Source organism: Nicotiana sylvestris, chromosome 11 (assembly GCF_000393655.2).
Source record: "Nicotiana sylvestris chromosome 11, ASM39365v2, whole genome shotgun sequence".
Classification (NCBI taxonomy): domain Eukaryota; kingdom Viridiplantae; phylum Streptophyta; class Magnoliopsida; order Solanales; family Solanaceae; genus Nicotiana; species Nicotiana sylvestris.
The window spans coordinates 43,241,112-43,255,214 of record NC_091067.1 but is presented as its reverse complement, the minus strand read 5'-3'; the positions used below and the strand labels follow the sequence as shown (position 1 = coordinate 43,255,214).

General features: G+C 38.4%; 2 protein-coding genes across 2 annotated transcripts; one reads left to right on the top strand and one right to left on the bottom strand.

Annotated features, from left to right (window-relative positions):
• Positions 1 to 579: 579 nt before the first annotated feature.
• LOC138880983 (uncharacterized) lies at positions 580 to 2,556 on the bottom strand. Its single transcript, XM_070161169.1, has 3 exons — positions 2,290 to 2,556; positions 1,285 to 2,218; positions 580 to 590 (listed from the first exon to the last, which is right to left on the bottom strand). Exons 1-3 carry the CDS (start codon positions 2,554 to 2,556, stop codon positions 580 to 582), a joined length of 1,212 nt encoding a protein of 403 aa, XP_070017270.1.
• Positions 2,557 to 12,057: 9,501 nt separating this feature from the next.
• Positions 12,058 to 13,103, top strand: LOC138880982 (uncharacterized mitochondrial protein AtMg00810-like). The gene is made up of 2 exons (XM_070161168.1): positions 12,058 to 12,572; positions 12,986 to 13,103. Exons 1-2 carry the CDS (start codon positions 12,058 to 12,060, stop codon positions 13,101 to 13,103), a joined length of 633 nt encoding a protein of 210 aa, XP_070017269.1.
• Positions 13,104 to 14,103: the final 1,000 nt, after the last annotated feature.

The following is a 14,103-nucleotide window of genomic DNA, read 5'->3' as shown; positions in this document are numbered from 1 at the left end:
AGGCTGCTAATTCAGGAAAGCTAAGTCCAACGTGGGAAGGACCATACAGAGTTCATGACATTGCGGGAAAAGGAGCGTACGAGTTGGAGACAATGGACGGCAAAGTTTTACCCTCACATTGGAATGCCGTCCATTTAAAGAGATATTACTTCTGAGAAAGTACTCACGGTCAGGTATCACCATGTTAAAAATTTTCTTTTGAATTATTAAAGTTTTACTAACGATTTTAGATGCTAGGTAAAAACCCTAACTCGTGCCAAATGATGAGTCACGACCTGCAAAGCAAAATGGAATATTCTAAAATTCCCAGCCCAGGGTTACAATTAATCTGATGGAAATACACACGAGTTAGGTAGTCTTCATCTATAATCGCACCTCCGAGTCCCGTATATTTTTCTGTTTCAGGAAAAAGGACCAAATTGAAAGAAATAAACAAGTGCTCGAGGCTTCATACTTCACCGCTCAAACACTTGGGGGACTACATATTATACACAGATATGTGTAGAAAAACAGATACGAATATCGAACAAAAGTCGGCCACAAAGAGGCAAGTGTTGAGAAAAAGTTACGAAGTCTTCATCATTCATCATCTTGTTCAACAAACACAAGACATTCATCATAATGTTTTTACTATGAGAGCAACAGAGTCATCTCTCAAACTCATAAATGAAGTCACCTCTCAAACTCTTCATATAAAGATAGGGTCATGACTATGTACTGAAACAGGTTATGAAAAAACACCTTGTTTATTTTATATTATGTAAAAATCTATTACAAGAAAAACAGTTACGAGGAAGTTATAGATGTATTTTAATACATGTAATAGTCAAAAAACTTGTTAAAGTTCATGAATAAAAACTTGTCAAAGTTGTTTCATACAAAACATGTGTATTCCTATTTCTTTCATCGTATTATAACACCATTATGAAGTTGAGACGTCTTCTTCATTAAGTGTCGATAAAATAAAAGGGCCCTCTTTTATAAACCTCATGTTAATAAGTCATGAGAAGAATCATAAAGCATTTTCAAAGGATAAAAATGCTAAACTATTCTATAAGTCCTAAATAAGTAAGGAAAAGGCAAGAATAGAACACATTGAAGTACTAACAAAACTTCTTAATATAATTAAAAAGACTAAGTAGAAACTTAGTCAATAAAAGTTTATACAAGTGCCCCATTATGATAACTGGGGACTTTCACCAAAAAATCCCTTAAAAACTAAGGGATAAAACCATCATCCAATTGAAGGGGTTAGCACATCAGAAGTTGCAATATTAATTTCACTTTCAGCCACAGGAACGGTGGCAACTTCTGAAGAAGCAGCAACAGGAACGGTTTCAGCTGAGCTTGAAATGTTAGGATCAACGAGGGAAGCAAGAGTCACGGAAGCTTCAACTTCCACAGACTGAGTCATAGAAGTTTCACCCTCTGAAGCTGGAATTGCAACATTTTCAACTTCAACTACCATAGCAATGGCTTCTTCATTTAAAAGTTCTTCAGCCACGGGAGCTTCAATTGACGGAGAGGGAAAGTCAAGTGGTTGTTGGGTTCTCTCAATGGTCTCTAAAACTTTGGCCAACTCTGAGTTTAAATCAAAGTTTTCTTGACTGGCCTCTATTAAAGCATCACGACGAGAGTTTAGAAAATCCCAACTCACCTCTATGTTAAAATTCTCCTTAAGAAGTTCATACTCCCTTTCCCACATAGCAAGATCATTCTTTAACACTTGATTTTCAGCTAAAGAGGATTCAAAGGATGCTTCAATAGAGGCATGAGAACTCTCTAAGGTACGTACCTTATCAGAAGAGATTTTTAAATCAGCTTGATCTTGAGTCAAGCTTTGTACTAACTCCCCTGCATACTCTTCTTTCTTGGCCAAGAGTACCTTAAGTTCTCTGATCTCTTCACTACAATTTGATAGTTGTTCTGAAAATGAACACTCAAGGTGCTCCTTATCTTTCTCAAATTGGCTTGAAGAAGCCTTGGCAACTGCTAGCTTAGAAGTCAGACCTCGCTTTTGTTGCTCCAGGAGATTTCTACTCTCTAGCAATTCTTCTATAGTTCCCTGAGCATTCTCAAACTGCTCTTTCCAATTGGCTGCTTCTAGTTGTGCTCCCCTGGCTATTTCCTCAGCCTCGTGGATAGACTTTTCAGACTCACGGGCTTTCTTTTCTAGAAGGGAAATTCTTCCCATCAATTCTGTACCAATGAGGTTAGCCTACAGTGACAATTCATAGAAATAAGAATTTTTTTTTTAAAAAAACTTGTTAGTAAGTGAAGGAAGAATACCTTCAAAGTAGAATGAACAATGTCATTCATCAAAGTTAAGCATCTATGGCTGTCCATCTTCTTCTTCTCAATATCTCCAATCAAAGGCCTAAGCCAGTCATCTACTCTACCAGACTTCCTTAAAAGGCTGTTGTTAGCAGGAACTTCAAGCGTAACGCTCCTCATAGCCAAGCTTCTGCTACTAGAACCCTCCTCTGCATATTGAACAGAGGAAGGGGGAGCTATAGAAAGAAGAGTGGTAGAAGAAGTGAAAATAACAGGAGTCATAGGACTCAAAGCAGGTAAGGGAGCAAGAATAGGTAAAGAAGCAGGAGAAGAAGGAATGGGAACAGAGGAAGAAAGAGGAACTTCATCTAAAACTGGACCTAGTTCTCCACTTTAAAAACCACCAACGAAGAGACGATGAATAGATTCGTTGGTGTCCCTCGGAGTGGTTTCATCTTCAGAGGGAATGAGAACAGGTTCAGTAAGAGAGGCAAAGACAGGGGTAAATTCAACTTCATTCTCGGAAACTATGCGTCTCCTGGCTCTTGGTCTAGCTATCAAAAAGGTGTCTTCATCTTCATCGTCCTCAGAATCTTCTTCTACAACTTTCCTCTTTGACAGCCTAGCTTGAGTTCTCTCCACAGAAAAAGAAGTACCAGAAGAGGCTCGAAGGGCAGTAGCCACTTCGGTTGTCATTCCTCGAATAGCAAATCCTGACAAAAAGAAGGATTTTAAAAAAAGAAGTTAGAAAAAATAAAGGACTTGTCATACGAAAAATGATAAAGAGATGCATACCGTGAGTTTTCACTTTCCAACCATGTAAATTGGAAATGGATTTCCACGTTCTCGCCTCCATAGGCACGACTTTCATGATTAAATCTACCCAACCATGAAAATTAGGAACGGGTTCCACATCTCCCATGGTTGCTATAGAAAAGCAAAAAAGGATGAAATTAGAAAAGAAGTTGAAATTCTTAAGAGGTAAGAACAGTAAGTAAAAAAACTTACGTGCAAAGTTCCACTTCTCAGGGAAGGGGATATTTGTTTCACCCACCAAATCAACTGTGCGTACCGCAACATCACGAGTGTACCACCCGTGGTCCTTGTCATATTTAGGGCTTACTAAGACCCTTTTACTTCTTACAGTTAGAGTAAAAACTCCATTGCGAAATAACTTGGGGTGGTAAAGATGAATAAGGTGGGGAAAGGAAAAATCAACAACGGCTTTAACAGATAAATACCTCAAACAAGCCACTGTTCTCCATACAAGGGGACCAATTTGTCCCAAACAAATTTTGAAAAAACGACAGAAATCAAGTATGACTGGGTCAATAGCAGGAATAAATCCCAAAGTGAAGGGGTAAGTATAAACAAAAGAAAATCCAATCCTAAAAGAAGATATTCTTTGATTTGGATTAGGGATTACTATACGAAAATCACTTCTCCAGTTGCAATCTTTTCGAACAATAGAAACCAAAGGTTCAGTGATTAAAGAAGGGAAAGTGTCAGCTTTCTCTAAATTGACAACTTGCTCACGAAGAGATTTCCTATCATTCTCAAAAGATAGGTCGTTGGGTACTATTTCCTCAACTAAAGGCTCTTGAAGAGGCTCAGGAAGTTCTTTACCTTTAGAGGAAGATTTCTTAGTGATAGAACCTCTGGAAATAGTACCGGAGCTAGAAGAAGGCATGACAGAACCAGAGGCACCACCACGAATGGATCCTAGGCTACGAAGCCTGCCACCTCTTCCTCTTCTATGTCTTACAGGGTCATTGGGGAAGCTATCAAGAATTGGGACTCTTTTAGGGTTAGGATTCGGAGATGCCATTGCAGAGAAAAGGATGACCTCAAGGAGAAAGGAGTAGAAATAAAGAGTAAAGGATCTGTTAAGGGTTTATGAAGAAAAGGACAAAGGGAAAAAGGATATATATGTATATAATAGCAACCGTCAAGCAAAGAAGTGTAATGATGGAAAGCCTATAATAAAGGCAACTATCGCTTCGTGAATATAAGGGATGAATAAACCTTGGAAAAAGGCTGCAGAATTACAAAACCAATCGGAAGGTGACACGTGTGCAGAGCATTAAATAGAAAAGACAACTGGGGCGTCAGTACTGTCATAGCATTGATTACAGCAAAAAATTCCCTTTTTGTGAAGGTCCACTTCCCAAATATTTAATGGATAAATAAATGGAAAGTGGGGGGACTATCTGTATTGGGAAAAAACTGAGTCTGAATATTGAAGATGACGTGTCATGACACGTGGACTGGTCAAAAGGACAAAACGCAATAAATAGCCAAGAGGCACGGGCGACAACAGATAGGGGAAAAGAAAGCAACATAGGTGTGGACCGTTACTAAAGTAGGTACGAGTCTCGTACCTATTCGAGTCGTTTAAAGATCAAAGATCAGAAGAAGTTGAAGATACGAATCTGATGACGTAAAAGAGTTTAAATACAACATTAAATGTCAAATACGTTAGAGAATCTGAATTAAATAGAAATGATTGTGTAACGTTTCTTTTAAATATCATTTATTGCTCATAATTGCCTCATTAAGACAAAGACATTATATCTTCTCCTATAATCAACTATAAAAGGGGAAAGACTCAACATCTGTAAGGACACGAAATACGATTGAGATCTTACTGAAATAAAAAACTATTTACTGATTTACCATCATTCTCAAAAATATTTTATTTTTGTCTCCTGATTATCAGTAACTCAAATTTCTTTCTAGCTTTGACCAAAGACTCAGATTTTTGGTTAAACACCCGCCACCTTCAAATCCTAGATCCACCTCTGCCTACAGACGATCAAATTTTACATTATTTTAATTTTCTTCTTTAAGATGAAACCCTTGATTAGGTATTTGTTGGGCTTCCTTCACTATGGGATGTTTGACCACTGACAGTTTGTCCAAACTCCCTATGGATTATTTGCCAAGAGCATCAGTAACTACATTAGTTTTGTCCGGATAGTAAAAGATATTACAATCATAATCCTTGAAGAGCTCTAACCACTTTTTCTATTTTAAGTTCAGCTCCCTCTATCTAAAATGTGTTGCAAGCGCTTTTGCTCCGTATAATATCACATTTCACTTTATTGAAATAGTGACGACATATCTTTAATGTAAAAAATCATTACTACCAATTCAATGTCCTGAGTTGGATAGGTTCTTTAGCTGCTTAAAAACATATGCAACAACCTTATCATATTGAATAAGTACACACCCTAATCCCACTCTAGAGGCATCACCATAAATCATGAATCAACCTATGGGATTAGGTAGATTCAAGATCGGAGCTATGGTAAATCTGTTCTTGAGTTCTTAAAAACTCTTCTTGTGCTCATAAAACCACTCGAACTTCAATATTTTTCTAAGCTAGTGAAGAAAATTCCTCGACAAAACTGTTAAAATTAATGTATTGTCTTGTCCCCATTTATCCACATTAGTTCACATATATCCACATTTGTCTAGACTTGTTCACATATGTTCAAACTTGTCTTCACTAGTCCACACTAGTTCATGAACTAGATTAGTAGCTACATACATGTACTAGGGTGTGAACTTATTTATGTAATGTGTGAACTTATGCGAACATAATTAGTATGTCAATATAAGAAGTAGACTAGATGTATGTAGGAGTTTTACTATAAATACCCCATGTATTCTAGCCATTTGAACGATCAAATCAAATCAAGTGAAATTAAGAAAAGTGAATGAAAACTATCCTTCACAAATATAAAAAAATTCTCTTTTGGATTTTTTCTTGATCACTAATCTTCCTACCTCAATCCAACAGATTGGTATCAGAGCCCGTTCGATTAAAAAGTTGGGCGATAAGAAAAACTAAACAATGGCTTTCTTGTGTTCCAATGAAATTCTACGTTCTGAGGTCTTAAAAATATCCCTTAGCACCACCTCAATTTGCGTGCGCAGTCCGGGCGCGTAGCCGAAAAGCTTAAATGTGAAAATCTGTGAAAAATGATAAGTTTTGACTATAAAATGAATAAATTTGACTTTGGTCAACGTTTTGAGTAAATGGACCCAGACCCGTGATTTGACGGTCCCGGATGGTCCGTAGGAAAATATGGGACTTGGGCGTATACCCGGAATCGGATTCCGAGGTCCCAAGCCTGAGAAATGAATTTTTAAAGAAAATTATTTTCTTAAATTGTTTAAAGATTTGAAATGAAATTTGCTTAGGACATGATGGTATCGGACCCGTATTTTGGTTCCGACACCCGGTACAGGTCTTATATATGATTTAAGACGTTTTTGTGGAATTTGGTGAAAAACGGATGACATTTGACATAATTCGGACTTAAATTGCAAAATTGATGTTTAAAGAAGTTTTGAGAAAATTTCATGGATCTCGAGAATTAATTTGATGTTCATGATGTTATTTTGATGAGTTGATTATACGAATAAGTCCGTAGGATATTTTTGAGGTTTTTTGTACTCTTGGTTTGGAGTTCCGAGCGCTCGGGTGAGTTTCGGGTAGGTTTCGGGGTGTCTTAGGCTTAAAAACATAGTTGTTGCAGGCTCAGAGTGGTGGAGGACATCTGGACAGGCCAATGTGGTCCGCATGATATGGACTGCTGCTGCGGAGAGGCCTGTGCGGCCGCACTAGTTTTGGTGCGGTCCGCGGTGAAAAACAATTCACTAGTCCGACTTCAGAAGCCTATATCTTTTGATCTACAAGGAAGTTATATCCAAAATACTATGACCTATCACTGTAGAACACAGGAAGCCTGTGCGGCCGCAGTTGATTTTGTGCGGTCCGCACAGGGCATCTGAGGGCAGTATATTTAGACGGGATTTTCAGTTATTTTTTATTTTTTAAGACCCCAAAAACATAAGAGGTAATTTTTCAAACAATCTTTCTTCTCCAAATCAATTGTAAGTCATTTTTAACTAGTTTTCTTCAATCATTAACATCTTTTAACATGATTTCAACTTCAAATCAATGATTTTCATGGGGGAAATTGAGTGATTTGGGTAGAACCTCGGTTTTTAAAAAATTGGGAATTTGGACCTCGATTTGAGGTCCGATTTAAAAACAAATTACATATTTGAGCTCGTGGGGGAATGGGTAATCGAATTTTGGTTCGAACCTCAAGTTTTGACCACATGGGCCCGGGGGCGATTTTGACTTTTTGGGTAAAACTTTGAAAAACTCATTTTCATTCATTCAAATTGATTCATTTACTGTTTATTGATGTAATTAAGTAACTCGTGGCTAGATACGAGTGAATTGGCAGATGAATCAAGGGGTAAAGCTATAATTGAAACTTGAGTTGTGTTCGAGGCATCGAGGTAAGTGTCTGGTCTAACCTTAGCTTGAGGGATTAGGATTTGTGTCCTATTTGCTAATCACTTCTTGTTGAGTACGACGTATAGGCATGGTGATGAGTATCTATACGTTGGTTTCGAGCATGACCGTGAGTCTTAAATTGATAGTTGTTGTGTTCTTAAATATTACTACAGATGCTTTAATTGATGATTCTCAATATTGAGCAAAGAGTTAGTTGTTCTCGCAGATTTCATTTATCATTGAGTATTGGTATGAATTGAGCTGAGTAGAAATTGAGTTAGGATTGGTTATAGCTGATTCTCCCTTGCTGGGATGTTTGCTTTGATATTGTTGTTCCCTTGCCGGGAAGTTATTATATTGCTTTTGTTCCCTTGCCAGGATTTCTTGTGATTTTGTGTTGGCTTGTAAGCGGGAGCGGGTGGTACGCCTACCATGGGATATAATGAAATGGGAGCGGGTGGTACGCCTACCACAAGGTGCAATGAAATGGGAACGGGTGGTATTCCTACCACAAGATGCAATGAAATGGGAATGGGTGGTACGCCTACCACAAAATAAAATGAAATGGGAGCGGGTGGTACGCCTACCACAAGATTTTAGAAATGGGATCGGGTTGCACGCGCTGCAACAAGATGTGAATCGAAAGTGAAATATGTCTTTGTTTTGTTTTCTTATTCTGGTTAAAAGTTGGATTTTTGGTTTCCTTAAAATTCTCTTAAGATTCTATGTTATCTGTCATTTCCCGGAGCATGTTTCCCCTTCCCATCTTTAATTCTTTTGTTCCAGTTTATTTTTCCATTGTATATATATATATAATTGCACAGGTTTATCTAGAGTCTTGTCCTAGCATCGTCACTACCTCGTCGGGGTTAGGCCAGACACTTACCAGCACATGGGGTTGATTGTGCTGATATTACACTCTGCACTTATGTGCAGATACCGTAGCAGCACTAGGTTAGCAGCAGTAGCTTGGGAGCCAGCCTTCAGTCCACCGAGATTTCGAGGTAGTCCTGCAGGCGTTCGCAGGCTCGACGTCTCTTCTATCAGTTATTTTGTTCTGTTATCATTGTATCCGAGACAGACAGTGTTCCTTCATTCAAACGTTTGTATGTAGTAATCATTGATAGTCCGTGAATATTGTGACACTAGTTTCTGGGTAGAGGCATATGTTGATTTCTATATTATTTTGGTTTATTTTGTTTAAGTCTTCTGCTTAATCTCATATTCCGCTATTGTTTAAATGTTTATCATCTGTTAATGCAAGTTATTAAAAGGAGTAAAATAAAGGAGTAAAGAATTTTTTAAATTTCGTAGCTTGCCTAGCTTCTACGAGTAGGCACCATCACGACTCCCGAGGGTGAGAAATCCGGGTCGTGACACTAATGGACAAGGAGTGGCTCAACTATCCATTCATATGTTCAATGGAGAAAATTATGATTTTTGGTACTTGAAAGATAAAACAGTTTTTCAAGCACAAGATCTGTGAGAACTGGTTCAAAATGGTTATAATGAACCAGAAGAAGGAGCAGAACTCACAGATGTAGAAACAAGAACACTAAAGGAGACAAAAAGGAGAGATGCAAAAGCTCTTGCTTATATTCAACAAGCAATGAGTGAATTCATCTTTCCAAGAATCATGAGAGCCAGAACATCAAATGAGGCTTGGGAGGCTCTACGTGAGGAATTTCAAGGAGATACACGTGTACGAAATATCAAGCTTCAAACTCTAAGATGTGAGTTTGAAAACTTGAAGACGAAAGATGGATAAAGTCTAAAAGAATATTGCTTCAAAGTTGTTGAAATAGCAAATCAAATGCTATTGTATTGAGAAGCCGTTGAAGATAAGAAAATTGTGGAAAAGATCTTGATAAGTTTGACTAAAAAATATGATCCCATAGTCTCTATTATTGAGGAGACTAAGGACATCACAAAGTTGAACATCCGTGAGTTGATGGCATCACTACAAGCACACGAGCAAAGGTTGTTAAGACACTCCGAAAAATCTATTGAGAGTGCTTTACAATCTAAGCTCAATGTGTCCACAAAATCACAAGGAGAATCATCAAATGGAGGCAAATCAGGCCGTGGAGGAGGAAGAAATCAACGAGGAAACAACTCCAACAACTCCAAATAAAAATATGGAATTTGCAAAAGAAGCAACCACGTTGACAAGGATTGTTGGTTTCAAGGAAAGCCACAATGCAACCACTGCAAAAAGTTTGGTCATGTGGAGAAGGATTGTAGATTCAAGAATCAACAACAAGCAAAAGTCTCTGAAGAAAAAGGAGAGCAAGGCTTGTTCTTTGCAAGTTGTCAAATGGCCAAAGAGAAAAATCACAATATTTGGCTATTGGATAGTGGGTGCAGCAATCATATGTCCGGAAACAAAAATATTTTTACAAGTGTGGATGACAAAGTGAAGGCCGAAGTGAAAATGGAAAATGGTGTCGTTGTTCGAGCAATTGGAAAGGGCTCAATCCGTTTCCAAACAAAAGAAGGTACAAAGTTCATCCATAATGTACTTTTGGTTCCAGATTTAGATCAAAATTTATTGAGTGTTAGGCAGCTGGTGGAAAATGGATATGCTGTCTATTTTGAAAACAATTATTGCACAATTTATGATAAAAAAGGAGGAAACAAATTGATGGCAAAAGCAATGATGGAAAAAGGAAGAAACTTCTCATTAACCTTCAATTATGGGGGAGAAGTAGCCATGAAAGCACAAGTGAAAGATGAATCCTGGCTATGGCACAAAAGGCTAGGGCACTTATACTTTAATGGAATGAAATTATTGCAGGAAAAAGAAATGGTATATGGGCTGCTAAAAATTGAAGAAAAGGATGGAGTATGTGAAGGATGTGCTATGGGAAAACACCATAGAAACTCATTCCCTCAAGGCGGAGCTTGGAGAACAAACAAAGCTTTAGAGCTGGTCCATACCGATGTGTGCGGTCCAATGAGTACTACATCTCTTGGAGGTAACAAGTATTTTATCTTGTTCATTGATGACTATCCACGGATGACTTGGGTTTATTTTATGAAACAAAAAATCCGAGGTGTATGGCATTTTTAAAAAATTCAAGAGCCTTGTGGAAAAGCAAAGTGGAAAATATATAAAGGTGCTAAGAAGTGATCGAGGTAAGGAATATACCTCAAAACAATTTGAGAAATTTTGTGAGGATGAAGAAATTGAAAGGCAACTAACCGTTGGGCACACACCACAACAAAATGGTGTATCCGAAAGAAAGAATCAAACGGTTGTTGAAATGGCAAAAACTATGTTGAAAGAGAAAGGAATGCCAAATACTTTTTGGGCTGAAGCAGTGTATATGGCGGTATACTTGATAAACAGGTGTCCGACCAAGGCAGTGCAAAATAAGACCCCCTTGGAAGCTTGGAGCAAGAGGAAACCTTCAGTGAAGCACTTGAAAGTTTTTGGGTGCATTTTCTATGCTCACATCCCGTAAGAAAAGAGGAGCAAGCTTGATGAAACAAGTGAGAAGTGCATTTTTTTTTGGCTATATCTCAAAATCAAAGGGCTATAAAGTGTATAGCTTGAAGAGGAAAAATGTCATCACAAGCATAGATGTGTTTTTTGATGAAGGAGACAGTTGGAATTGGGAAAAGAATGAGGCTACAAAAAACATAGTGGTGGCTGAGAATGAAGAAGAAAATAAGGAGGAAGAAGTTTCAGAAGCTGATCCTTCCTCACCTTCAAGCAACGAAGCAAGCTCTAGCACTTCGAGACCAACGAGTATTCCGGTTAAAATGAGAGACCTTGTTGACATTTATGCTTCATGTAACTATGCATAATTGAGCCAGCAAGTTTTGAAGAAGCAGCTAAGGACGAAGTTTAGAAGAAGGCTATGCCAGAAGAGCTATATATGATTGAGAAATATTAGACTTGGGAGTTGGTAAACAAGCCAGCAAATTGAAAAATTGTTGGAGTAAAATGGATTTACAAGATAAAAAGTAATCTAGATGGCTCCATCATGAAGCACATAGCAAGATTGGTTGAAAAAGGGTATTCACAACAGGCTGATGTTGATTATCATGAAACTTTTGCAACGGTGTCCCGCAAAGATACAATTCGGACACTTATTTCATTAGCAGCACAAAAGGGATTGTTATTATATCAACTTGATGTGAAATCAGTTTTTTTGAAGGGTCAACTTGAAGAAGAAATTGATGTTCATCAACCTGGTGGCTTTGTGATTAAATGAGAAGAAGATAAAGTATATAAGCTCAAGAAGGCCTTGTAAGGGTTGAAACAAGCACCCCGACAATGGTACAGTCAAATTGATAAGTACTTCTTGCAAAGTGGGTTCATCAAAAGAAAAGGCGAGTCTACTCTCTATGTCAAGAAGTAAGGTAACTCTATTCTTATTGTTGTGATTTATGTTGATGATCTGATTTTTACCGGTAAAAATGAGGCTGCAGTTACCGAGTTCAAAAAAGACATAATGAAAAGATATGAAATGAGTGATTTGGGTCTATTGCATCATTTTCTTGGTCTTGAAGTTACTCAAGAGGATGATGAAGTATTTGTTTCTCGGCAAAGCTATGCTGAAGCAATGCTTAGAAAGTTTAATATGTTCGGGTGCAAAGCAGTACCAACACCACTCGCTTCAAATGAGAAGCTGATGAAAAATGATGGTGGAAGAAAAGTGGATAGCACTCTTTACAGAAGTATCATTGGTAGTTTGATGTATTTAACGGCTACGAGGCCCGATATAATGTTTGCTACTAGTTTGTTGTCAAGGTTTATGCAAATTCCCAATTATATTTACCTTGGAGCAGCCAAACGAGTTCTTCGTTACATCAAAGGAACCTTGGCTTATCGCATCAAATATTTCAAGGGTGAAGAATTAACTTTAATTGGATTTTGTGACAGTGATTGGGCAGGTTCAAAAGATTACATGAAAAGCACATCTGGTTTTGTGTTTTCACTTGGATATACCACCAGTGCGGCTAGCTGGTATATCCTCCGAATAGCCTCAACAGAGGCATCCACAGCCTCTTGCGCACTGTTACTACACCATTCACATGTTCTTTTACGTTGGCATAGAATTCGCGTAAAACTATCAAATTCCCATCGTCCATCTCTTTAAAGAAGATTGGCATCCCCTGCCTAACCAACTCATTATACAAGTTGGGGCAACCAAGTTTGAGCGACCCTATATCTATGCCCCTTTCCGGTATTGGTTTCTTAGAAGCCTTATCAGCAAAACGGTCCTGAGCCTTGACGGAGACGAACCTGTTAGTATCAAAAGAACGAGCAGGAGTTGACCTGCGTGCCCTGGACTAGCCTGTATGGCTGATTTTGTTGGCCCCAATTCTGACCACCCTGTCTCTGGCCCCCATAATTAGATACATAATTCATGTCTTTAGGGTAATAATGATGATCACTTTCCGCATTCCACTGGCTACTAATTGGCTGACTAATGCAAGATGTGCACAAGCCCCTATTGGTTGTATCTACAATGTGCACCTGTTGCTTCTGGCCTAACTCTTCCACCTTTTTGGTGAGTATGCTCATTTGTGTCATTAAGGTGGCATATTTTCAGAAAGAGTGTTGGCTGGATCTAAGGGTACTGAGTGAACTACTGGAGTGATAGGTGCATTCTTGGTTGTCCACCCCGAATTATGTGCCACCTTGTCAAGCAGGATTTGGCTTTCTCTCCATGTTTTGCTCAAGAATGCTCCACCAGCTGAAGCATCAACATTATCCTTCACGCTATCAGTCAGACCCATGTAAAACTGCTGCCCCAACATCTGGTCTAAAATACCGTGATGCGTACATATAACCAATATCCCTTTGAATCATTCCCATGTTTATTGCAATGTTTCCATTGGTTTCTGTCTGAAGCTCAAAATTTCATCAATTTGCGGAGCAGTCTTGTTAGGTGGATGAAACTTATTCACAAATTGGTTGACTAACTCCTCCCAAGTCATGATGGAATTAATATGGAGTAAATTTAGCCAAGTTTGGGCAGCTCCTGTCACTGAAAATGGAAACAAAAATAGCTTTATTGCTTCCTGAGTTACGTTGGGATACCTTTGAGTTTTGCATATTGATAGGAAATTCTTCAGGTGGTGTTGAGGATCATCAACGTATGACCCCGAAAATAGTCCCTTGTTTTGCAACAAGTGCAGCATGTTGTTTGTGATTTGAAAAGATTCAGCATGTATCTGCAGGACTAATATCGTTATGGCCAAATTCTCTACTGTGGGTTGCTACCAGTCATATAAAGGAGCCTCTGGCACAAGAGGCACCACTACTTGCGCAGTTGGGTCTACCATGTTATCCCTATTGTTGTCTCTGTTGTTTACCTGGTCTGCCATGTTTGGTTCAGGTTGTTCAGTTGATTGTTGTTTTTTGTTTTTCCGGTTGGCCCGATTTAAGGCCTTGAAAACTTTTTTGGGATCTGATAATGCTTCAAACACTTTACCAGTTATCGATGAGTTTCTAGGCATGCACTTGTACAACCAAGTTAACAAACATTAAA

What these genes read in the sequence shown, in the direction of transcription:
- LOC138880983 (XM_070161169.1), bottom strand. Translation starts at nt 2,556, where the DNA reads ATGACTCCTGTTATTTTCACTTCTTCTACCACTCTTCTTTCTATAGCT. An exon ending in TTGTTCATTCTACTTTGAAG is followed by an intron (nt 2,219 to 2,289) that starts GTATTCTTCCTT and finishes TTGTCACTGTAG; the next exon opens with GCTAACCTCATTGGTACAGA.
- LOC138880982 (XM_070161168.1), top strand. Translation starts at nt 12,058, where the DNA reads ATGAAAAGATATGAAATGAGTGATTTGGGTCTATTGCATCATTTTCTT. An exon ending in ACCACCAGTGCGGCTAGCTG is followed by an intron (nt 12,573 to 12,985) that starts GTATATCCTCCG and finishes TCATGTCTTTAG; the next exon opens with GGTAATAATGATGATCACTT.